Raw genomic sequence first — 26,391 nt, 5'->3', positions numbered from 1 at the left:
TGATGGAGCTTTTTCTTTTTGTGATATACTGTGGCTGTGCGACATACATGATGTGACTGACACACTATCATTGGCAGATAACTCTGACACTGTAGAAAATGATGGTGATCTTGAAGGTGGATAGACTTCAGAATCCTGTATGTTGCGGATGGATTCTCCTAAACAAAATGAATCAATGCAGTTATTTAATTATTGTAACCATACTGCTCATTTATTATTACTCATTGCATTCACTGATACTCAGTACTACCTTAAAGGTGACATTGTAAAAGGAACGTCTGCCTATTTTTTATTTTTTTTTTTATTTTTTTTTTTTTGCTCAAACATGAGAATTTAAGAATAATCCAGAAGGAAGGCAGGCAGTCTTTAAGAAAAGTTTTGAAACAAAAAAGTTTACCAACTTGAAGATCCTGCATGTTCAGACATGTTCCTTCTCAGGAGGAAGCTGCGTTGAAGATGATGAAAGGAACACTTCTCATGATGTTGTTTCATTTGGGCAACCAGGCCTTGCATTTCTTTGTTGCACTGTTTGCATTTTGCACGCATGCCTGTCTTACCCACAGGTAGAGGAACTTCATTAAAATATTCCCAAACTGGGTCTCTTTTATGGCCTGCTGCCATTATAGGTTTTCCCTTCTAAGATCTGTTCTGTCCCCAACAATCTTCTATTCATTGACCTTTTTGAAACTTTGCACTTTTAGAGAGTGGGGAGAAATTAGCTCTGTGTACACAAATTTGCAGAGGGAGTAAGGTTGTAGGCCTGCTATTTCTCACCTCTATATATTTATTTATTAAAACATTTTTGCTGTTGTCTCTAGAGACACAAATCCACAGTCTGAAAACTGCAAAACTAAGCATCTCTGATGGTATCTTCTAGATTGAGCACTGAGTCCCATTGAGTAGATAGAAAGATTAACCTAAATCTGTAGAGAAGCCCCTGGAATCTCGTAAAATTGGGTCCCTAATACATGAACTATTGGAGCTCATTTACAAAACTTTTCTTAAATATTACGTGAATATATTGTCAAACTATAGAATTAAATTTTTAATCCCTATTCCATGATGAGATCTTTGAGCTATAATGTATCTTTATCTTTAGATGCTTTTTGATTTTTTTGATAAAATGGGTTTTCCCTCAGATTTAAAAAATATATATATATTTTTTTAAATCGTTGATTTTTATCCACCCTGCCTGTAGATATTTTTAAATTATGAACAGATCCACGAAGAATTTTCATATCTGTTAGAATTTTTCTTGCACACAAGGGCAAATAAAGTTGTCTGACCGCAATGAGAAAATGGGTGTTAAACTGGTGTGGCCACTACAATACTTACAAACAAATTACAAAAAAAAATTGCATTGACAAATCATGGTTGCTTGTTGCTTATAGTAAAATTATGCCCATTTTCTTTTCAGTTCGTTTTCCTGAGGATCTGGAAGATGACAGCACAACATTTAATCCAGAGTACAGCCATCAAGTGTTCGGGGATGAGTAAGTTATCTAATCAAATGTCAGGACAGACTAATAGGGCTAGAAGGAAGAGGTCATTTTTGTTCTAGTTTTAGAAAATAGGAAATTTTTTTTCTTTTAAATCACTTTTTAAAATCATACAAGAAAATATGTAAATGTTTTAATGAGCATGTGGTAAGAAAGATACCTCAATGGTCATCTGACACAGTTTGGGACTATAGTACTTTTTCAAAGCTTTATACTAGGTTACAGCTTACTGTGATTGTTTAGTAGAGTCTAGGGTTCCTGATTGTTGTTTGTTTGTTTTTTTTGTTTGTTTGTTTTTTCTCCCCCAGCGAAGTTGCCTTCGGTTACAAGGGTCTGAAAATCCTTTTGTACTACAATGCTGGTAATCTGTCAACACTTTTCCGCATCGAGTATACATCTAAAGTTAATGAAAACTTTGACTGTGTGGAGGTAAAGTCGGAGCCAAACTTACACTTTGAAATCTTCATAGAATATTTCAAGTTCTTAAAAGGGCCATAATCCAAGTGGTTTAGGCCCCGCACTTATCTACTTCATAGTTAGATTGTGAGGTTTTTAAAAATATATACTCTTCATACTGTAGCTAAATTAAAAAAAAAAAAATCGAACCCACCTGTGTGTTGTGCCCTTGTGCATCTTCTGACTGTAGTAGTCAAATTAATGCATGCTGTTTCCAGAGATGAGCTGACATCAAGGCTAGTGTTCAAAAAATAAAGTAAGACTGAAATTTCTTGTTAATTAGAAGATAGGATGGTGGTGAATTTTCCAGATTTAAAATAATCCCATTAGATGGTAAAGAGGTTCTTGTAAATAAAACATGTATGGTAAAATAGGAATATTTAAGAGTATCCTTTAAAATGGGAGGTGCAGAAAGCAACTGATAAGGAATTTTTGTTTCAGAAATAGAGCTATCCTAGTTTCTATTGCAGTTATGTATCAGTTACTCTCTGCATTTCACTGTCAGTATTTATATTTTCGTACACACACTTCCTATGCTTACGAAACACTTATATAATCAGAAAGGAAAGATATTTTCCTATTCTTTTAAATTTATTAAACTAAATTTTCCACCGCACGTATTTATTAGGTTGACTTCTTCCTTTTTGTGAGCTAACCTCAGTTTTTGCATCCATTTATAAAGGCTTTTAGCTGAATTATTCAGCTATGAAAACTGAAGCTGAACAGTCAACTTTTGATAGTCCTGCTTTTCCCTTCAGTAGGCTGAAGTATACCATAAACATAGAATATTAATATGCAGTTTTTAGTCATGTTTATATAACTAGATATTAAACATTTGAATAAGAGTCTACCTAGTTGTTTAGAGAGAGACTAAGATCTTGCTGGTGATTCCTTATGCATTAAGAAAATTCACCATTATTTAGGTTATTACTTAGTTACAAGGGAAAAACAGTTGTATTGATTTCTTTCCAAAAGTGCTATTGATTTGGTTATTGCTGAATCTTTATAATGCTGCAGAGTGAAAAATAGCTATACATTTGCATTGACGGCTCATTGTACTGAGTCTGAAAACAAGGTTTACCATTTAGAAATATTTTTTCCAGTAAGCAGCCTTCCTTTCTATGATTTCAAACTGAGTTTAAAGTTCCCCATTTCAAAAGTGGACAAAGATAATTTAAATATGTTCAAGAAAAGATGCATTTAATTTTTCTAAAGAAAAAAATTGGATTAATTTTTTTGGTGGAGGATTTGCCATTTCTTCTCTAAAGTTGCATGAAGGCATATTTGTTCAATCATTTACCCTATGATTAAAATAGTATAGAGACTAAGGCAACATATCAAGATGCCTAATAATCAGGCTTTGTAATCTTGTTAGTTTTCTAGAACCGAAGAGATGAGAAATGGCAGTCTCCAAAATTGATTATTTAGATAACACAGTTGAATAGATTCAACCCTTCTCCACAATGTAACTTCAGAGCTGTGATAAAATGGAGAGCTAGGTGTATAACACCATAGCGAACTTCCTTGAGCATCCTGATTAATATACCACCAACAAGGCTTCCTTCCCTCTCTATTTACGGTAGGAAAGTCCTTGTTCACCTTTGTAGTCCCTGGGATCCTCCAACCTTTTTGTTCGTTCAAAGCTCTCAACTTTCTCTCAAGTCCGCATGGTGATATCTACTATCTTTCTGGCTGAGGAAGACTGATCAGGACTCATTCAGAACCTGAAGGTACAGTCTTTAATCAGCTAGGGGTGTTATCTGCTCTGAAAGTACACCTTTTCCCACTGTGATATACTCATGTGCCTTGTCCGCATGAGACAGATGCGGCAGATAGCTTGTTCTCACCTTTGCATGACTGCAGCACACCACATGTCCACACGTGTACACTATAGCCCTAGTAGAAAAAATATTCCTTCTTCTGCCATCACACCAGTCACAATTTAGATAGTTTATAGTCTATCTGATCTACTTTCTGCATTCCACTGTACCTGGATCAAGTCGACTGGAAGCCATTTACCTATACAGTTAAACTTACTTGTGTGCTGTTTTCAGACACAAGCTTAATTATTTATATTTATCTTGGAGGAGGCTCCCTATGAGGATGGTGCCAGCTGGGTTGAAGCAGATGTGCAGGCAGCTATCTACTTAGATTATAAAATCTTCTGAGCAGTGACCATCTCCTTGATTTTGTATACTGCCTAGCACAATGAGGCTGGGACCTCCAGGCACTATCACAATTCAGAGATGAGGAGACCCAGTGCCAGATGTACGTTATCATACCTGGTACTTCAGTGGATGACTAGGCATCTAAACAGCTGACTGGGGACATACATCACTTGGAGCAGCAAGCAGTGCTGCAGGAAGATCTCCAGTCTCAAGGCCCAGAATAATAAGTCTATCTGACTCAGAGGAAATATTACCTTCTAAATGACAAGCTGGGCCAAATTCTCAGGACTCTACCAAGCCCAATGGGCTTCTGGATATCACTGTGGCACCATGCAGTGAATTGGTGAAGGACAAGGAAAATATGAAAGAAAACAGCCACTCTGTGAACTGTAGGTAGACAAGTGAGAAGAGATGACAGCAGGAAATGTTAAATACGCTGGGATCCCAGAATCTGGAGACTCTGGTTGAGGTAGTTTGAAAATAAAGGAATCTGGAGACTTGGTATCCTGTAGCAGATATGTAATGTCTTTAATAGTAAAATTTACTGATTCTGCAGGTTTTGAGGTTTTTTCTCTAGTTATTATGAATGTTGCTATAAGTTTGCAAAAAGTTTGTTTTTTTTATATAGTATCACATGAGGACAGATGTGGCAAACTATTTCCTGGTTCCCCTAGTAGTGTTCCTCCCCTGTACCTCTCCAGTGAGCTGCCAAGTCCCTTGTAATCCATCTGATTTGGTTTCCTCATTACTTCCTGTAGTGTTTCTCCCGCTTGCAAACCTCCTTCCCTTTTGACTGCATTGTCTGCTGTTCCTGGCCAGGGCAGTCTCACTCAGTATGCAGAGCAGGTGACTGAGCCTACATGATGCACCAGTGACACAGGCCAGGGGACTAGATAAAAATACTACCTATTGTCTTATACATTTCTCTAAATCTAGCAGAGATGTAAGTTAATCTTAGCCCTCTGTTTTCCTCCATCCTTGTGATTTGTATCTGGGGAAAAAAACTCTCAATGCAAGGCCTCTTGCCTTACAATCAGATTTTGGGACAAGGTATATCTTCCTTCATCCCCACAGAAGCGCACACAACTTCTTCCTTCCTGAAGCTGGTCTTCTATTGTCCATGTAAACAACACATTGCAAGCATATCAGTCTTTCCCTGGATGGAGGACACTCTTCAGATATTTGAAGGTCCTGTATGTCTGCATTAAGTAATAACCTGTTATGGGCACCTCTCATTCTCATTATTATTGCACTAGTTGACCATAGCTAATCACCATTATTCTTAAAAGGGTTATGTCAGTTTTAATAACTATCATATCTGTTCCAAGGAGAAAACGGCTTGCAAAAAAGCAGTGGAATTCGATATAGAACTATAATTGTTACTTTTATTGTATTCCTTGGTGTGTTAATGTAGCTTTAGCCCATCTATCCCTTATCTTTCATTTTCTTGGTTTTGTTTTTTTTATTTGTTTGTGTTTTTCACTTCCGTGACTCCCTGAGTAGTATGGACCTCCCAGAGTAGGTGCCAGGCAAATAGACTGAATCTTTACCAGAGGAAAGGCTCACAAGTCCAGGAAAAGAAAGGACAAGGAAAACCTATTCCTCAAAATGCACGGATACACATGATTGCATGTATAAGTTTTTAAGGACAAACAAATAAGGTCACTTTGGAGAGAAAAGGGTCAGGGCTTGAATTGGACCAGATTGAGCTAAATTGATGATCAGGTACTTTTTTTGTTTGAGGCTGTCATCTTGTTCTCCAGACTCATCTTTTGTTTATATAAAAAAGCACCACTACCCTTTATGGTTGTGAAGAGAACTTCCAAAAACATGAACAGAGTATAGACAATACAGTGATGTTTGCAGAAAGACTGAAACACTAGTTGTCAACTTAAAGGGATATTAATTCAGAGGCCCAACAGTATGTTTTGTTATGTGGTGGTTTTTTTTGTGTTTAACATTAACTGTTTTAATGTTGGTCAAAGCACATAAGAAAGGATGATTGTATTAAGATCTATGCAGTCTACTGTGAGTGACAGCTAACTTTGGTGATATGAATAGATGATGTTTTGGCGGAGATACCACTTCTCCCCTCAAACTGATCCATGTAGGTAAAAATGTTGGGTAAATCTTACCCAGGGGGAATCGATCCTTCAGAGGCCAGTAAGGCATCCAGGCCCTCCCTAGAGCAGAGGGCCATGCTTTGATTGTGGCAAGGGAGCCGTGCTGCTGCTTTCCTGATGATAGGGGCTGCTGCCCTTCCCTCTGCAGGAGGCTGTCTGCAAACCTGAGCATTTATTTCTGCCATAGTTACTTGGATCATGTTAAAAAGATCGTGGGGGTGGGGGTGGGAAACCATCATGGCAAGAAATCTAATTTAAAAAAAAATGAGTTTCTGACATCCTAATTTTAAAAGCTTGGACCTAGGGCATAGGCATGTGTCTTATCTGCTCTGCCCATAAGTGTATCTGAATCCCATTGAGAGAGCTGAGCCCAATGGAGCATGTGATATAGTTTGAATATCTGCATACTCTTCTCAGAGTAATAGGACATTTTGGCGTTATGAGTGGGCAGAATTTAGTTTAGAGGTGAGGCTTATTTTTCAATGAGAGATTAAAAGAAACTACTACTTCTCTCCCCCCGCCCTCCTCCACAGTTTAAATCGGAACAGTATTACCTATTGAACTGCCTCCTGCTCTACCGATTGCTCACTGCCATTCCCTAGGTATTCCACTCTTTTACATGGAATCTAAATGAGACATTTAGTAGCCTCTTAGACAAATTTTGCTCTTTATACTGTAAATGTTAGCTGCTTGTGCCATTACAGCTGGACTGTGACCTCTTTTGCTCTTAATAAAGAAATTGTATGAAAAGTGTGTAATTTTAACATCTGGCATGTTATTTAATAACACTACCTCAGATCACTTCTTCATATACTCCCTTATCAAAACTAATACAAATAATTTCTAAAGCAGGAGATGCATTTATGTATCTAAACAAAAGTATAATTCTGTTATAGAAGTATAAAGCTGTTTATAAAAAGCTACTTAATAGCAACATGCAAGCCACATAAAGGAACTTCGTATTAGCAACTGCCCCTCAATACAACTAAGCACTTCTCCATAAATCACCTCCACCATAGAAAATGAGAGAATAGCGTTGCTAATTACAGTAAAGTTTTAATACATAAGGAGAAATCCAACACCAATTTGGCACGTCTCCTAATAAAAATAGAATTTAGTTTACTTGGAAATTGAGTGCATATGGCATTTCTTGTGTGGCAGCATACAGACTGCAGGTGATGCCTATATAAGTAACAGCTTCAGGTTCAACAGCTTTTCCATGGGCTGTGCATAGGTTATTTCATTCTCACTCGTTTGAGTACCATACCCTTGATTTCCTCTGTTACACGAGATGTAGCAGGCAAATTTTTATAATTACTATATTAGTTGGCTGAGCTGTCAGTGAGATTGGGAGAATGATATAAAGATGGAGATCTGTCAAAGGCAGAGCCCACCATTATCATACATTTGCACAATTTGTTTAAACAAACACAGAGAGATACCGATTAATTAGGCAATTGTTTTTGCAATGGCTGATTAAATTGACAGACGGGGTCATTCAGAATCACTGGGGACAGATAAATTGAGATAAATATTTGGGAATAATCCCTGTGAAAAGTCGCATCATATACTTTGCTTGGTCCCTGTTTGTAACTGCTATGTTGATCACTTTCACTGTCATTAAGGTTGATGTACTCCTAGACTGAGAACAGGCACTGGAGTTCCATCATGTGCTCTGAAACAGTTAGTTCTCTAATTGTTCATATCTCTGTTAAGTGTAGCAGTAGGTACCAGTGCCTAATGTGAACCTGTAACCAAAACTTAACCATAACTATCTAGAGTAGCTAGTCACTCTTTTCTGTTCTGGCCCTGGTGCTGCAGTGTTGGTACTACCTTACCACAGAGGTACAGAAGTCTCCTCCTTCTGAAGTTAGGCAGCCATAGCTGTTTATCCTAGGTGCTGAGAACATCTGTCCCACCTACTTGTAGTCATGATCCAAAAATAAAAGCATCACTCCACAAAGTAATCATTATTCTAAAGCATGGTACAGAGACAGTGTCTCTGCAGGGGGGGAGGAACTAAAGCAAAAAATCCGTCAACTGTAGGCCTTGCTTCCTGCACAGAGATGAAGCCCACACTCTACCGCCTTGCAGTTGCCTTTCCAGATGTTCTGGCAGATGTCTTTATTCCTGAACAGGGACTGAAAATTGACTGTTCAGGGCCTGAGAATTTATTCTCTCCCATAATTCTTTTAAGCTCACCAAACACCTTTCAAAATCTCTGTGAAATAACTGTAGTAGGGAGCTATACTAGGACCCCTGGGATTAATATCCAAAATGATGTGCAGCTGTATCATACAGATCACATGTGAACGTGAAGCAGGATGGCATAGCTAGTATATACATGCATCATTGGTTTAACTGACAAAGTTTCAGTTCGCTAGAGTAGGGAGCCGTTATCTCTCCTATGCCAAAGAATAGTATATATTGGATTAGGAATTGGATCCAGGTCTCCTGAGTGCCAGTGCGGAAGCCCACACAATGGCCCTCTCACTTTTAATAGGAAAATATTTCTTGTGGGAATTGCAGTAACTCCCTTATTATTATTATTTTCTTAAAAGGGCTTGATCCTTATTTCCCTTCAACTTAATATTTTCTTGGTCTTCAAGAAGAAAGCATACTAAAAGCTTATTCATGAGTAAGGGCAGGAGGAAAACTAATTCACAGAAAATTTTGGGATTTTTTTTCAGTTTTTCTGGATATTTTTCAAAGGATTTTTTTTAACATAACATGTTTTGGTGGTTGCACACATTTATAGGAGTTAGAAGTCCTATGGGATAGTGTCAAATGGAAAGATTTCAGGGAGCTGACTCCTACCTTGAAATTAAAGGAAGCAATGGTCAGTCCATGACAAGGGGGAAATGATTATTTAAGTTCTTGAATATGGATGCTGCCATAAATGAATACAAAAATTAGTAAAATATATGTGCAGATTTAAATTACTAGCCATGTGCTTGAACAAAATCCCCGGTGTGATTATTCCTGAACTTTCAAGCAGTTCATATTCAAATATAGCAAAACAAAATAGTTGAAAATCAGGACTTTATACATCTGCCACCACTCCAAATTGAGGATTCTGGCTTTTCCCTTGTAAGAGGTAACCTCACAAACTTCTAAGCAATGTGAGGAATACAACTTTTTATAAAGAATTACCTATTCTGTTTTCTGCACACAAAATAAAGCTTTTCTAGCCATGACTGTAAATCTTATTTGTTATGCAGAGGTTGCTTTAGATTTTTTCTGTAGCTTTTTTTTCCACTATAGTAGTAGCTAAGGAGGGCTCTCATAGGAAGTGTTAATCATATTCAAACAGCTTTTTAATTTCAGTAGGGGAAAGAGTTACAATGTCTTCCTCACCACCACTGGACTAGCCACGTGAGAAAGTTTGCTGCTGTTATTCTGTGGAGTGCATGGGAGGGAACTTAAACTCTCAAACATACATGTTAAGCACAATGAATCAACAAATAACTAATGCATCATGCTGAACATAATTTCTCCTATTTCTAGATTTTCTATCTATCTGTCTCTATACACACACACACACACTCTGTGAGGAGTTATTGTAAGTGTTCATTGAATGGATGATTGTGTTTCTATTTTGTTGTATTTTTCCAGAAATACAAAATAAAATTTATTGTAAATGTTGATTTGCAGTTTTCTGCAATTTTGTCAGCTTGTGCAAGCATAAATACTTTAATACATATAATAGTTCAAGGCATGACTACCATTTTATGGCTGGATAAATAAGTTGTGGAAAATGTTAACACTATTAATGTTAAAACACACATGAACTCTGTTTTATTGCTCTTTTTGTTAGTAACTACATTGCTTTGATCTTAAACAAATGTATAATTTTTGTTTTGCCTGATCCATTATTCAGTTAAATTAATGGTTCCAGGGAAAAAATATTTATCAAATACTGCTTTAGAGAGAACAGAAAAGGTTTTAGTAAATGCACCTTCTTTGTCTTCAGAATGAAATGGATGCAAAGACTGATGTATGGATTTAAAATAGGCTCTTAGACAAAGTATTGTAGAGCTATATCTTAACCAGTTAATAGCTCTTTTTTATAAATATAAAGCAAGTTAAATATAAATGTTGGTAGTAGCAAACCACTGAGAATAAAACTTGTTTGTGCTGAAATCCATCCATGGTTTTCTGTCCTAAAAATCTAACTGAATGATGATAAAGTGCTATTCATTTGCAGGTGCATTACTTCTACTTAGGGGACTGTGGTTGAAAGAACAGGAATTAGTAGCATGTTGTATTAGCCTTTTGTAGTGTATTTTGTCCTAAGCATCTTAATTTCCCTGTTTTGAATGCTAAGTAGCAAGGGTCTTGGTTTAGAACGAATACCCATCATGCATGTAAACGGTGTGAAAGAGCTGCTTAGTAAGTTAACACAGTGTTCTTGTGTCAGTCCTTGTGGAAATAGATACAATACAAACATTACAGCTGAACTCACGGCAAACTCCATTAAGTAAAAACCTGGGTTCATTGTTCAGAGGAAAGTTTGAATAGAATGTAAGCTCATTTTGTTGAATGTAATGTCAGGCTTTTAGGGGTTGTATTGAGGGGTTAGGTTTTTGTTGAGTTGAGACCAATTCATTAAGTTTTATTGCCTGGTGAGAAGCCGTAATACGTTATTGTGAAACTTCATCAAATATTCATGGTTAAAGAGAAGTGCTAAATGTATTCAATCAAGTGGTCTTTGGGAGTTTGAAAGGGATTATGAAGTCTGCTCAGCTGATAGCCTCTAACATTCACTGTGGTCATTTAACAAAGGTAATTTTAATCTCTAAATTAAAATTTGCTCTCAAGAGTCATGTCTCTGCCCTTCCCCCATCTTGAGGTTACAAATCCAAGTTGTTGAAAATTGTCCTGTTACATTTCTGTGGAATATCATTTTGTCTCAAATTTAATTTTTTAAAAATATTTTGGCTAGGAGGTAGGCTCTCCTTTGCATTTGTAATGTTTATTGTGGTTGGTCCTTTAAGCATGCATTTCAAGTGTGTGTGTGTGAGAGAGAGAGAGAGAGAGAGAGCGCTAGCTGCCACTCCCTCTTACTAGGACTGCCATTTTCTCAGTTACCTCCCCTATGCCTTTTACTGGCTGCCATTGCTTGGCTTGGAGAAAGCAGTATCATGGAAGAACACACCACAGTCAGTGCAGTTGCAAAGATTTGCCAGCTGAAGAGAGTCGTAAGGAACAGTATGTGGAGCCAGCATCTTACTTTGAAGAGTAATTGCACCACATCTATCACACACTGGCAAATGGGAAAGCGGGAATTTCTGTGTGTCTCCCAGTTCACAGCCTCCCTTTTATCCCATCTTCATTGGTGTTTTTCAACACAGTATCTTCTCTCTTAACGAAGTAGTTGTTCAAAATTAGCCTATCAAAAAAAACAACCCCCTAACTAGTTGACATCTTTGAGGACTATCCCCGCCAACACTTCCAGTCTTTCCCCATTTCACATCATTGCCCTTTGGGCATATATTATAGCTACCATGAAACAGTGACTGGACCAAACTCCCTTTGGAGTCCTTTAATGCTGCTGCTTCATCAGCCAGAAGGGTCATTGTTAAACAATGAAAGGCATTGCCCTCCTTCACCGTGGTACTCAGCACTCCTGAAATTAGACAGGCCTTAACTTCTCTTTTTGTATCGGGGTACTTTTTATAATAATTTGTTTTTCCCAGTAGAACTATGCTTTCATAATATTGTGTGTGTAGTGCTAGCTTTTGATTTTTTTTGTCTCTTTCTCACTTTTTTATTCTATAGGCAGATGATGTAGAAAGCAAAATTAGAAAAATCATCCCTCCTGGGTTTTGCACAAGCACAGATGACTTTGTGTCTTTGCTGGAAAAGGAGGTTAATTTTAAACCCTTTGGAACGTTACTACACACATATTCAGTTCATAATGAGGAAGCAGGAGAAGACATAACATATCAGATATACCAGGTATGAAAAAAGTTATAGATCCTTTAGGACAAACAGATACAGCTTGGTTTTGTAGTGATGTATTTTTAGTAATCTGTTGAAACTGCAATGTATAAACATTATTATTTTACCAAATCTTTTTTCAGTGTGTGTCTAGTTGAACCAGAGTATTCTGCTTATAAATATTTTCCCCCAGGAGTATTTAATTGTACTCTGCAGGCTCTCTCTTTTACCTCGGTGATGAGTTTCACCTGACTTCTCCTGGCTTTTTCCCTAGGCTGACATGACATGTCCAGGCTTTCGAGAATATCATGAAAGGCTTCAGACCTTCTTGATGTGGTTTATTGAAACTGCTAGCTTTATTGACGTTGATGATGAAAGATGGAACTACTTTCTAGTGTAAGTACAGTTCTAAAGCAACAGTGGAACTTATTACCTCCACAAAGCCTGCATTTTAATTGTGGTTGGCCAATTATTGGGACAGTATAATGATATTTTTCCCAGGAAAGAAAAACCATTGTTTATTAGGCTTGAGTTTTTCTCCATTATGCTTTAGGAGACCTTGAGAATAGAGCTGAATTAAATGCTGTTGTCCGTTAGAAGCCTGAATGTAGGCTTAAACAGTAAAATGAGCTTTGCCTGTGTTTTCTTTTACTTGCCACCTATTCATCTTTATAATAGGCAAGTGCACTAAAGTGCTGTAAAGAGGCTTGATTTATCCAAGTTGCTGCACACCAATTAAGTGAATTGTACATTCAGAACATAGCAGGTGTACCCATTGGGCTCTCTCAGAGTAGCTTGCTGACACTGAAAATTCAGTTGCAGAATGGAAAAGAAAATGGACACTGCATGGGAGCGCGACTGTAATTGACCTGCTTGGCCTTCTGTTTTATCTGCAGATTTGAGAAGTATAATAAGGATGGAGCTACGCTCTTTGCGACCGTAGGCTACATGACAGTCTATAATTACTATGTGTACCCAGACAAAACCCGGCCACGTGTAAGGTAATTGGCAGTATAACACGTGCCTTCCCTTTTATTTCAGAAGAGGGAACTGCTGAAGTTCCCAATACTTGTTTATAATGGTGATGATTTGTTTTTTGGTTTTTGTTTTTTTTTTAATCCCCATTATTAGCTGGCTATGCACTGATTTGTTTCATTGTTGCCCTCTGTAGCAGGGTGGACTCTCAAACCAGTTTTGAATATTTTAGCAATTTTTAAAAAAATTGTTGCATGTTTTAGCCCCCAAATCACCATAAATTAGCTTTAATCCTTAAATAAAACGTTGCTCATAACCCAACATATTTAAATGTTTCAGTTGTGTTTCTTAAGTCCTTTTTTAATTTAAAAAAAAAAAAATCCTTTCTGTCTGTAGCCAGATGCTGATATTGCCACCATTCCAAGGAGAAGGCCATGGTGCTCAGCTTTTTGAAACTGTTCATAGATACTATATGTCTTCTCCAACAGTGCTTGATATAACAGGTATGTGAATGCTCGTTTTATTAGAGATGTGAATTCAGTTAGACAAAACTTAGAACATTTGCTGCCTGTTAGCTTGCAGCCTAAATTTTGCTTTCATCTGTCAGAATTAAATGGTCTTTTGAAGATTTAGCTTCAGTTTACTTCAAGGTTAATATTACCCTGTTTTATAGAAGAACTGCATATAATGTAACTCTTTAAATCCTGTACTTACAGAGAACAGCACACCAGGAAAATCCAGTCCCTGGCATGAAAGGATTACCAGTTAATTAACTATTTTATTGTGAGGTACACAGCTGAGTTTTCCAAGAGATTGAGCTTTCTCAAACTCCTTGATGAGTTTGCTCCTTTTAAACAAAACAGCAAATAAAAAAATATACTGATGGTAAAATATTCATGTTAATGTGAAGGCCAGAGTCTTTTAATCACTGGAAACATATACAGCAGTCTGGTGTCCTGGGAGCACGGGTAGTAGACTGATTGAGGATCTGCATGAAGTCAATGATGAGCTTGCATGAATACCTGAAAAATATTAATGGGATGGCAGGGTGGAGAAGAAAGGAAAAATAATATAAAAAGAAGAGGTATGTGCTGCTTATAACAGGGAAAGGAATTGGCATATGAAACCACAGGAGAAATACTGTATCTGTAGCCTACATATTAGTCTACAATATGATAAACAACTGTGAGAACAATGTCAAGTAGAATAACACTCCACTCTAGGTGCTACTGCTGTACGAATAACATCTAATTGTGATATTTTAAAAAAATTATTCAAAGAGAAACATTAAATACAATAAGACGTTTGCTTTCTTTCTACACAGTGCTGCAGGGTTATCAACTAATACATAGAGGATATTTGGTCTCTGAACTTCAATACAAGTCACAGAAACCTCACTGAAGCATCACAAAAACTTTTTTTTTTTCTGTTATGTAAAATGTATATCTAATTTCCTGTTAACAAAACCTTTCATATGATCCAATAAATCTGATTATGGCAAAGCAAATGAAACATTTGACACAAAGTGTTCAGCGTAGCATTACATAAGAGATGGAACCAGGATGTAAAAGGCAGATGACCAGTCTGTCCCTCAGTGCACACAGTGTGGTATGTGTTCTGACCCAGTGAAACTGTTCCAAAACAGATTTTAGATTGCCCTGTGGAATAATCAGCTAGGAACCGTGGTGCTTTCTACTCAGAGATTAAAGGATATATAAAAAGAAATTCATCTTTGCATTCATTTCTCATTGTCACTGCTAGGGAAAAGTTGGGCTGGACAGGCATAAGATGGGTAGGAAATTATGAAAATTAGATGGAATCTAAAGTTATAAGGTGGGTAAGGAAGGGGCCTCAAACTCAATGAGAAGCACAAGATAATGTGGATTTATAAAATTGTTGCTTGGTTGGAGTGAGTTGGAAGCAGTTAACTTGTTTTCAACTTGCATATATATTTTACTTAGACTTGGCATTTTTTGTGAATAGTCCATTCCTACATTTAGTTTCAGTCACAGAAGCCAGATTCTAAGTTGCAGTTCTGGCCCACATAAGTGAAATGTACTTCCAACAGTATTCATTACGGAGGAATTTCCCACCTTTTTTTTTGGTCTTACTCTAATTCACCAGTTTCACCTTTACTGTCCTTTTAAAATCAGTCTCCAGTTTTTCCTTTTCATCAAAATTAATCCTGCTGCATATCCTCTTGCCTTCCTTGCAGGATAGGCTCATAAGGCTCACCATACAAATGTAGACCATTAGTCCACCAAGTTGATATACTTTTGCTTGTAATGGTCAGAAGCCTTTTCCCCTTCTGTGCCAAGAAAATAATTAGCCAATTGTGCAGTACTGTATGTGTGATGGAAAAATTCTGGCTTGACCCTGTTTATGTGGTCATTTTATGCCCTGAAGCATGACACTTGATTATCCTTAAATCACAAGTGTTAATGATCAGACATCATCAACCCTTTTAAAAATCCAGTTATTATGTGAATCTGGCTGCCTGTAGCACTGAATTTCACAGGTTAGAGATCAGAAGCAGCTCCCAGGCTCTGGGAAGCCCAGTGTTTCTTTCAGATAAACCTGAAGTCAAAGACCTGTCTGAAGGTTTAGTGAGGGAGTAAAAGCTGCTTGCAATGGTTTTGTAAACGTTTCCTGCTGAGTAGTTCATAGGTGGGAATAAGTCTGCACAAATGACTTCATGCTGGTTTGCATTGTAGCTGATTCATGTCTTTTTAAGTTTCCTTCCCACTTCCTACTCCCGCTAGCTCTACAGAACTATGATTTGAATAGAGTTAACTCCTTTTGCTTACAGAGAAGCATGTATCATGATAGACTATCAGATTCCAAATAAAATATCACTAACAGTGAGTCATTTTTAAATTAGAATCTCACAGGAGGTTTTTCCATTTTCTGTCCTTCATTGAAATGGAGTAGGTGTGTTCCTGTCTATATCACTATAGTTGCCTGAATACCCTGTCATATCCTGAGGTATAATGAAACCAGACCCAATGCTGTTATGATTATATTTTTTGTTGTTAGGTAGATAGCTTTTTAATTTTTTTTTTTTTGACAACTTGAGGCCTGATCTACACTACACAGTTAGGTCAACATAAGGCATCATTCATCAACCTAATTATATCAGTGTACACGTTATAGCTCTGTCCTATTGATGTAAGTGCCCTGCTATACCAACATAACTCCATTTCCACGAGCGCTTAGGGTGACATACTGGTGCGTTCCTTACACCAGCTGTTGGCTGTCTTGGCCATTTCATGGTTCTCCTAGCCGTGCAGCTTTTATTATTTTTCTATAGCTGACATTTATAATTGGTATATTTTGGCGGTTATTTTCACTCAGTGTTATCCAATTCCTATGACTTGTACTATAAAAACCACCTTTACATCACAAAAGATTGTCATACTCCAGGCATTGGGCAGCAGATGCCACTGAGTTTAAAGCAAGGAAGAACTGAGATTAGTATTTGGTCCAACGTGCCTCTTAGTGCCTTACATATTACAACAGATTTTATAAGAAGAATCACCCACTGAACTCATACAGTAGAGGTTCTGTGGGATAGAAGGAGAGTTAGATATGAAATTAGTCTTACCTCAGAAAAAGAAACAGAATTTATATTAGACAATATCTGAATGTGTAAGGACATTGTATACTAGGTCTTTTAGATATATTTTTAAAACAAAATTTTAAGAATTTTTGGCCCACTGTGATCTTTTTTTAAATGTGTCTTATTTAGGTATGTTTATATTATGGCAGTACCCAAAATGTGGGTGAATAATGAAGTACAGTTATGTATACTTTTGTTTCTGTGTTTTACGGATGTTGTCTATCCTTACTTTTAGTAAGTTTCCCAAAATATCAGTTAATTAGATGCTTGAAAAAAGAACAGATTACAGAAAGTTCATAGTTACTGTATAGTTCTATATTCTTTCCAGCTGAAGATCCATCTGAAAACTATGTGAAACTCAGAGACTTTGTACTTGTGAAGCTCTGCCAAGATCTGCCTTGCTTTTCCCCCAAGAAGCTAATGCAAGGATTCAGTCAAGAAATGGTGACAGAGGCTCAACAGAAACTGAAAATAAATAAGGTATTTTAAAATCTGTACAGGTATACTCGGGCCTAATTTAATCAAATCTAGTGCTTAGTATTCAAAAGTTTTCACAAACACAGTCTCTCTGCTCTTCAAGTTTCTAACACACACCTTCTGGTTTACACGCAGCATATTTCTGGAGTGCATTTGGAAATGAAACATTTCCTAGCTTACTATGGTTTTAGAAAAAAGTCTCTTTCCTACAATGATTTGGTAAGGTACCATTAGTATTTTGGCATAAGACTTGACTAGGAGGAACAGTATGTTTATACAAATAAAATATGGCTTAATTGGATATATAATAAAATACTGAAATGTAGAAGAAACTACTAAAAGGAAGATTCTAAGCTGTTGCAGAACTGAAGACTGATGGTAAGCTCCTTATGGAGTGTTTAAACTGCAGAAGCGGAGCTGCAGAGTTGCTTAGCATCTCTGCAGGAACTCTGTTTCTTCCCTTAACTTTTTCTGGATGCCGGATTTATTTGAACTTCTGATTTTTATGAAGTTTTTGAAAAGACTGAGACCTAAGTAAAAAAGAAAAGTGTACCCATATTTTACATATGAAAACTACATAGTGGTGTAAGGGGAGAGCAGAGTGCAGACCTCTTGCATGTCTATGGGACATTACATTTGAATGGATAAATATTTAATATTTAAATGAAAACTTAGCTAAACATGTAGAAATAATCGTATCAAAGGTTCCATCTCTATTTAAAGAACATACAGTAAAGGCAGAATAAATTCTTTTTAAATTCTGAAAATATGTAACTTGATTGCACATATTTTGTTGTAGATTTGTGAGGCTTTATGAAGTAGGAGGCAATTTTATTAAACTATTCATTTTTTGTAAAGAAATTTCTTAACTCTATTTATTAACTTAGGAAATGAGTTAATAAAACCCATTAACATAACCAGAAATTTGCTGTATTCCTCTAAATAATGCTTCATTGCCCATTATTTCTGGGGACTGACAAAAACATTTTTCCTCTAGAACAGGGGTAGGCAACCTATGGCACGCGTGCCAAAGGCAGCACGTGAGCTGATTTTCAGTGGCACTCACACTGCCCGGGTCCTGGCCACCGGTCCAAGGGGCTCTGCATTTTAATTTAATTTTAAATTAAGCTTCTTAAATATTTTAAAAACCTTATTTACTTTACATACAACAATAGTTTAGTTATAGATTATAGACTTAGAGAAAGAGACATTCAAAAAACGTTAATGTATTACTGGCACACACAACCTTAAATTAGAGTGAATAAATGAAGACTCGGCACACCACTTCTGAGAGGTTGCCGACCCCTGCTCTAGAACAATGTTCCCAAAAGCTATAGAATAGATGCAACAGAAGTGTAATGGCAACAGGAATCTTTATTTTTTATTTTTTCCCCTAAGTTTGTGAATTTTGCTAAATACAATTGTATCACTACCTTGACTTGCCCCACTTTACTGGTTTGGGGGTTTTGTCCGATCCTCGCTCCCTATCTCCTAAATAGTTTAATTTGAAAATTGCTGTTCCATGCTTAGATACAGAACTGTGAGGAGGTGGCTTTAAGGAGAGCAGCAAGTGGAGCAGCTCCAAATTAGCAATGGAACCACAGTATTATGAATTGCCCACCAACAGACTAGTCCCAAACTGTCTTTCAACTCTGGCTGCAGGGTTTCTGCTAATTAATTAGATGAACTCCTGTGCAGTTCATGCCTTTATGACTCTGAGTGTTAGAATCCTTTGCAACTGAGCAATGCTGCTTCTGAAGTGCTACTGCAGTTGGTACAAAGGATTCTGGGGTGCATTAAAGGCATTGGTTGCATTGAGGGGAATTATTTTAGAAGAAACATTGGTAGAAGACTGAGTGAGCTGCCAAACTTGTTAGTTAGGAAGTAGCAAAGAAGAAAGAAAGCGATGGGGGGAGGAAAATCATGTCTTTGTCACTGCCCTTTGAATCTCTCATGATACATGTGACATCTTGTGCAAAATAATTGAACCTGTAGCATTTTCACATCTTTTCATTTCTTAAATCATTCAGCAATAAGCTTGCAAATTATAACATTTTTATTGATACTGTTCTCCTTTTTTTCCTTCGATTAGCAACACACAAGACGGGTTTATGAAATTCTCCGATTGCGTGCAACAGACATGGGTGATCCAGAACAGTCCAGAGGCTATAGGTTGGACGTCAAAAAAAGATTGATTGGCCCATATAAGGTGTATATGTCTTAAGTGCCTTTTAACACTTACTCCAGAATTAAACAAACATGGTTTTTGCTTCGTTTCTATAAATACAGCTGATGCCAGTTATGTTGCCAATCAACTGTTTCTAGTTATGCAGCATGAAAGTGATCTATGCACAAAGAGCATTTTTGTATTGTGTAGTGGAATCTTTTTACACTGCCATGCTGAAGATCCCATTTTACTGTATGTGCTAAAGTCTGAGAGATCCACAAAGTTTAAATTTCTAGAGGTATTTCTTATGTAACATTTGTATTGCATTATTTAAATAATACGTTTCTTCTTCAAGTGATTGCACATGTCCATTCTATTGTGAGTGTGTGCATGCCATGGGCACATTTTGTCAGAGATTTTTCCCTCAGCATTATCCATCAGGGCAGCATGAGCAGCCTCTGGTGCCTTGCGCCACTGCGTGCAGGTATCAAGGGCAGCATTGCTCCCTGACACCCCTTCAGTTACTTCCTATCAGCAGTAGCAATTATTTGAGCTTCAACCCTTGTATTTACAAATCTTCCCCCTTTTAGCGTATATAGTACATGCACTATTAATTTTTAGTCTAATGTAGTGTGTTTGTACATAGTTAGATATAAGAGTAAATTCAGAGTCTCTTTTTCTAGAACTGTCACTGGTTCCCATTTGTGTACCAGGCTTGGTACTGGACATAATGCCTTGTTCTACGGGCACCAAGGCCTGTTGCTCATAAAGAAGTCTATGCCAGTGAGCAACCCTCTCACCAGCTGCCTTAAATGTGTAGGAGGGGCCTATGTGAGTGACATGTGTCACATCTGTAGAGGGTTCAAGCCCTGATCAAAAAAGGACAGGGCTGCCACAATCAAGTACCTGCTTATGGAGTCTGTGCATCTCCCGCCATTGGAACCTTCCCACTTGGAACAGGTACTTAGCACAGCCAATTGGTCCTCTGATCTGACTGGGTCCAGAGACAGATCCTTGTCACCAATTCCTAAGAGAAAACGTAGAAGAGACAACATAAGTCTCCCAAAGACTCAATACCAAAGCCTTCAAGATTGGCAGTTAAGGCACCAAGTGGAAGCATGGATTCAGAGATGTGACAAAGAGGCACCACCAGACACTCTCCGTAAGCCAGCAAGGATTGCTGACTCTGGAGCCGAGGAAGGGTCCATTGAGACCCATCCCTCAAGTGTTGGCGTACCTTTTGATACCACAGTCAGGAGACCTTTCCAGTACCATCTACACCTGAGGCTGCTGAGGTAGCTTGAGAATCACTGAACTTGCCAATGCTGGCTTCCCACATAGTTTAGGACTCCTGTCTGGTACCAGACAGATTGGAATTGCCCACTCCTACAGTCCCAGCTTCACCCCAAACCATTCAATACTGGGGGCTGCTACAGTTGCACCTCTCTGTAGGGTTCCATCCAGGAGGAAGCCAGCAATGATCTCACTGGTATTCCCATCTCCAGACTCTGAGCCAGTCTCCTCAGTTCCAATGACACTGTGGTCATCACCACAAATCAGTGGGTCCTAAACACAGTGGAACTGTGATACACCCTTCAATTTATTTCAATTCCCCCCTTCTACATCCCTCTTCATGGACCACTCTCATGAGAGCATTCAGGAGGTCCAGTCTCTCCTCATGGGGGACATACAGGAAGTTTCCCATGTCATTCAGAGGCTTGTTAATCCCAAAGGCAAAGGGGGATCTTTGGACTATTTTAGATCTAAGGGAGCTAAACGAGTTCCTAAGGAAAACAAAATTCCAGATGATTACTCTAGCGTCTGTTATCCCTTCCTTAGATACCAGGGTCTGGTATGCTATTCTTGACTTAGAAGACACATATTTTCACATGGCAGTTCACCAGAACCACCAAAAGTTTCTCAGATTCATGGTCAATGGTTCCTATTACCTATTCATAGTGTTGTCTTTTGGCCTGTCAGAAGCCCCTCGCATATTCACTAAATCCGTGTGCTGGGGTTCATATACTCTTTCTGTACTGAATTAACATAAGTTTTGTTTTAAGTTAGTTTTCACATTTCACATTCTTGAAACATGATCACTTTGCATACCCATTTTTTCACTGACTAACAGTTGAGGTTTTGCTGTATATCCTACAGTCATAAATATAGTTTGAAATAACAAGCGCATTACTTCTGTGGTTGAATAAATAAATTCCAGCCATGCTGTTTCCAAAAACCACTTCTCAAAACAATTGCAGTTAAACTAACTCACTTGTACCTACCTCACTTTCCAAATTATAACCTGTTGTTAAACAGCTTTTCATATTGCCAAACATTTTCTCATCTTTACATCACAGAGATGTATACAACTTACACTCTTAATACCTTTCTTTTACTGGTGGTAAGGTCTTATATTTATAAAGCATTATGAGATCTTCAGTTGAACAGGGCTGTGTAAGTGCAGAATATTGCAAACTACCCACAGCTGTCAGTCTCATGATAGCCCTATTCCATCGTACAGCTCTCCCTTAGATTAATGAAGAAAGTGCAGAAAATCAAAACCAAAAACTCTCAGTAATACTTTCACTCCTTTAGAATTGTCCATGTTAACAAAGAGATCATCGTTGAAAATACTGAACTAAGATACCATATCTATTCTTACTGGTTCACAAGTTGAAGAGACTGCTGAAGTTGAGAATGTTGTGATGAATATAATCGCTGTAATTAAAGATATTCCTTTTTTTCTTAACAATTCTTTTAAAAAGCAAAAGATTTGGTATGAAAATGAACAGGAGAATATAATTGTTTTGAAGTTGAGGCTGTGGATTACTTATGAAGTCATGTAGGGCATCAAAAGGGGAAAGAAAACTTTCTCCAAGGGAGATCACACAGAGAGGGCTGAAGACTCAATTACTATTTTTTTTTTTAAGTGTTCTATTTAGGATATTAAAAGAGCATGGAAGTAGACTGTCCGCAAAATAAGCAAAGGATTTGTTTTGTGACCACTGATGGATTTGTGACTTAAAATATGATTCTGCTCTGAAAGACTATGTAAAAACAGTACGTTCTCAGCTGAGGTGTTCCATGTGAGTATTCAAAGTAAGATCTGCTTGCTTTGGTCAAAAGAATAATTTTTTGTTAACTCCTATTTGCCCTGCAGAACCAACACACAGCATGCAGTAGTGAGTGGAATTGTGTTTCTTCCCAGACATCAGTGGAATTGTTCTCATACTGTACCCAATCCACCAACTGCAGGGAGGTACAGCCCACAGCTGCTCTTATGGTGGCAGCTTTATAAAAGTTTCTTGGAGCCAGCATCCCAGCATGTATAGACATAGAGTGTATCAGCACAGTCCCTGTACATTGCATATACATTGTGGATGCTTACTCTCTACTTCAGGCTCATTAGTAGGCCTATTCTCTACTGGGCATTGTTCCCTTCATCTCTTCAGTTCTCCTTCTACCCATGCCTGATGGCAACAGGATCCATCAATCAATGCTCTTGTTATGAGACCAATAAGAAAATAATTTCTACTGTTGTCTCCCATTTCAGCAGAAATAGTTTATTCCTCAATGATTTACTTCCCCAAACAACTTGTTGCAAGGGAACCCACTCTTGGAACTGACATATCAGGATCTCCAAAGCAGCAAGCTTCGAAGCTGGTGTACCCACCTAGGCTCCCTGATGTGCTGGCCAAAGTGTTCCCAGGAAAATGGTCACTGGGGCATCAATTGACTAGAATTTGGGTTTATCTGGTATGTGTTGAAGAAATTTACTCTTTCCCTAGAATCTATAAATTCTTACAAATTGTGGCAACAGAATGACCCTAAGCAGTATTGCCAGATGTGGGGGCACTTTGGAGTTCCTCTTTATATAGAGGTGATCAGGATTATGTCTTGTATTGAAAGGCCGTCATAAGAAGCAGACAGTTATGTGCATGGATGTCTCAATAAGTGCCCGTGCCAAAGAGTAGTAATTAAGTTAAACCAACATGTTTTACATACCTTTCTCCCCACCTCTGGGGTCCCCAAGATGGAACTTTTTCTACAACAATTATGTTCTTGTTTCTACTCCCAGCACTGACAGAAGTCTGCTTGGAAGATGGACACCTTTTCCTTCAAGTGGAAGTTCTGTGCCTTCATGCCATCAATCATTAGCCAAAGTTGCCATGAAAACTGGCCTGAACTGGGCTTTTCTACTGAACTCTAGGTTTTGTCTTTTATATGTCAAGGCAAGATCTCTTAAAGCTGCCCAGTAACCAGAGATCTCCTGTCTTGGGCTTATTCAGGCACCCAAACCTGGAGACGAAGGGTGGTATTTTCCAAAGCATTCTGTATTAGCTTAACTCTGCTTCCATTGAAGTCCATGCAGATTTTAAGCTAGTACTGAGCACTTTAGATTAGAATATCCCACCTCAAGAAGCTGAACTTTCTGGACTCTTGCCTACTCAAGGGATCTGGGAGAATTATCCTGAAATCTGGATGAGACTCTAAAACTAACATTTACCACAGCCTAGTTTGCCCCCTTTGGCATTAACCCTAAAAATATTTATTTTTAAAAAAGCTTTTGTCAAGGTATTGCAGGTTGTTGTTGTCGCATTCCTCCCCCACCCCCCAAGGGTATTGGGTTCGCAAAGGCTTATGTTCCAGCTATCCATGTTGCCCTTTGGAGCTTCACCATCATCTTCTGGATTTTTAGAATGCTAAAAAGTACTATCTGGACAAAACAAAATTCTTTCTGCAGATAGAATTGCCTTTTCATTTTTTATGGAGATCATGAAAAGCCTCAAAGCATCAAGACCAATATAGCAAGATGAGTTTGTTCTGCTATTGTTTGGATCTCACAATCAGCAGAAGAACTTCTGCTTCAAGAGCACAACCAACTATACCCATGATAGCGTCAGAAACAGCATCTTACAAGCATTTCATAGCTGTGACCTGCTTGTTTCTGCTGTTTTTACTAAGCATTACAAAACTGATATTGTAACCTTGTTGGATGCTGCTTTTTGTTACTGGGTCCTGCAAGATGACCCTTTTCTTGTTCCTGTATTCTTTTCCTTACTGTTTAATTTCCAGTTGGGCCAGGACTGGTGGATTGATGATAGTAGGAGAATGGAACAATTCCTTTCACTATAAATTAATCATCTACCCAGTCCAACAATTATTTTATTCTCTCGAAGTTATTGATTGCTGTTGCTGGGCTCTTATTGTTAAATGTGGATATGTTTTGCTTAAGGTTTTGAAGTATCTACTGGGAGTATGTTGAGGTACCTGTTGCCTTTATAGATTGGAAATTGGTGTCACAAAAGCAATTCTCTAGAAGATTCGAGAGAACAGCTATGAGCTGGATTAGGTATATACTGGTAGAAAACTAGCAGCTTGCAAAGAAGGAACAAAAATGTCACATTACACGCATTCATTTGCAGTCCAAATTGTCCCTTCACTTACACCTGTGTAATAACAGTGAACATAGTGGAATTGCACAGGTGTAACCGGTTGCACAGGTATAAGTAAAGGCAGAATTTGGCATGCAGAAACTTACAGGTGACAATGAGAAAAGAAAGACTTTAACTTGACGGTAATATCTCCGTTTGGTAGCTTATAAAGAAATAAAAAACGTGAATAAATTTGATATTAAAATAACTTCAGCTAACGTGGACCCTCATGATGCCACTTCAACTATTTCCAAGTACAACTACACTTCCAGCCTTTCTGAAAAATTAATTGTTTTAAGAATGAGTAATATTAGGCTTAAATTCATAGGTGATACTGTTCCAGTTACCCAATTTCTTTGAAAGTTATTTATGTATGGATGTGAGGGGAGATTGAATTTTTTCTGACAGCGGCTTCCTGGAGGCTGCAAAGAATAGTGCGAAGAGTGAGACTGAAAAAACTTTAACAATTATACTGGTGACTGAACTGGTGAATGGAAATGAGCAAGTGTTTTCCCTCCTTCCTTTCTTTTAAAAAAAAAAAAAAATTTACTTAAGTGCAGCTGGGTCTGGAATTTTTCAGCTAAACATTCTTTTTTTATCAGAAAATACGAGTTTGTCAAAACAAACTGAAGGAAAGAGATGGTTTAAATGAATTTCCCATTTCAGATTTAGTTTTTTAAATTTCAAAAATGTTGAAACCTCATTTTGATGGTTTTGAAATGCAAGTTCCATTTTTCTGTTCAAAATTACTTTGTTTAGAAATTTGTTACCTTATAGTAAAATGTAAAGATCTAAATCAAAACAAATTTCAAAATTATGAAAATGAAATGTTTCAGTTCTAATCTAAATTTTTTGGTCTGGGAAAAGGTTTTCACATCTTGAAAATTCTCATGGGATGGGAGCCCAGATCTACTTGAAAGGCTCTAAGATTCAAAATATTATCTTTCTCTGCTTTCTGGGAAATGACTGTAAAAGCAATATGTGGTGTGTAGAAGGGCTTTTACTTTGAGACTGAAATTTTTAAGAATTTTTCTTCTGTTTTACCCGAGACGGTATAATTACATAGACATCACAAAGGGTGATTCATTGCTAATGTACTAGGCACATAGGACAATGATTGTAGTGCTGGTGATGCATGAATACCTTTTTTTCAGCTAGATACTATTGTTGTAGAAATACCAATGGTGGTACTGTGAGGTGGAGAGAAAAAGCAATGGTCCTGTCTAAAGCAGAAATGAGAAGTGCATATGCACACAAATGGGGAGATAAAAACACTGAGCACATCTCTTTAAAGCATTGCAATTCTGAATGACTTGCTTTCAACAAAACACATTTTTCTCACATGAAACTTTTATCTGGAACAGCTTTCTCTGACTTCTCAGCCCTTACACAGCTGTTGTTGACTAATGTAAAAATATTGGCTCATGAAGACTGACCAAACGAACTGCAGACATGAACATTTAAATAACTGACATTCCAATACTTTCACTTCTGGTAGCATTGAGATTTTTAACTATACATGTTTAATT

At 37.6% G+C, this 26,391-nt stretch overlaps 1 protein-coding gene and 1 long non-coding RNA gene across 2 annotated transcripts in view; one reads left to right on the top strand and one right to left on the bottom strand.

Moving 5' to 3' along the window:
• HAT1 (histone acetyltransferase 1) overlaps window positions 1-26,391 on the top strand; it is a 47,304-nt gene that overhangs the window by 16,702 nt on the left and 4,211 nt on the right. Inside the window, exons 3-10 of the mRNA XM_030581099.1 lie at window positions 1,418-1,493; window positions 1,808-1,928; window positions 12,028-12,207; window positions 12,464-12,585; window positions 13,086-13,190; window positions 13,561-13,667; window positions 17,112-17,263; window positions 19,353-19,469. Coding sequence (XP_030436959.1) covers window positions 1,418-1,493; window positions 1,808-1,928; window positions 12,028-12,207; window positions 12,464-12,585; window positions 13,086-13,190; window positions 13,561-13,667; window positions 17,112-17,263; window positions 19,353-19,469 — 980 coding nt within the window. The remainder of the gene's footprint in view (window positions 1-1,417; window positions 1,494-1,807; window positions 1,929-12,027; window positions 12,208-12,463; window positions 12,586-13,085; window positions 13,191-13,560; window positions 13,668-17,111; window positions 17,264-19,352; window positions 19,470-26,391) is intronic.
• Window positions 122-25,468, bottom strand: LOC115660073. Its single transcript, XR_004002729.1, has 3 exons — window positions 20,334-25,468; window positions 2,110-2,192; window positions 122-158 (listed from the first exon to the last, which is right to left on the bottom strand). It is a non-coding gene; the product is annotated as an uncharacterized LOC115660073 (long non-coding RNA).

The sequence above is a fragment of the Gopherus evgoodei genome, chromosome 11 (assembly GCF_007399415.2).
Source record: "Gopherus evgoodei ecotype Sinaloan lineage chromosome 11, rGopEvg1_v1.p, whole genome shotgun sequence".
In the NCBI taxonomy this organism is placed as follows: domain Eukaryota; kingdom Metazoa; phylum Chordata; order Testudines; family Testudinidae; genus Gopherus; species Gopherus evgoodei.
Note: the sequence above shows the minus strand (reverse complement) of the source record. Positions and strands in the feature narration are given on the sequence as shown.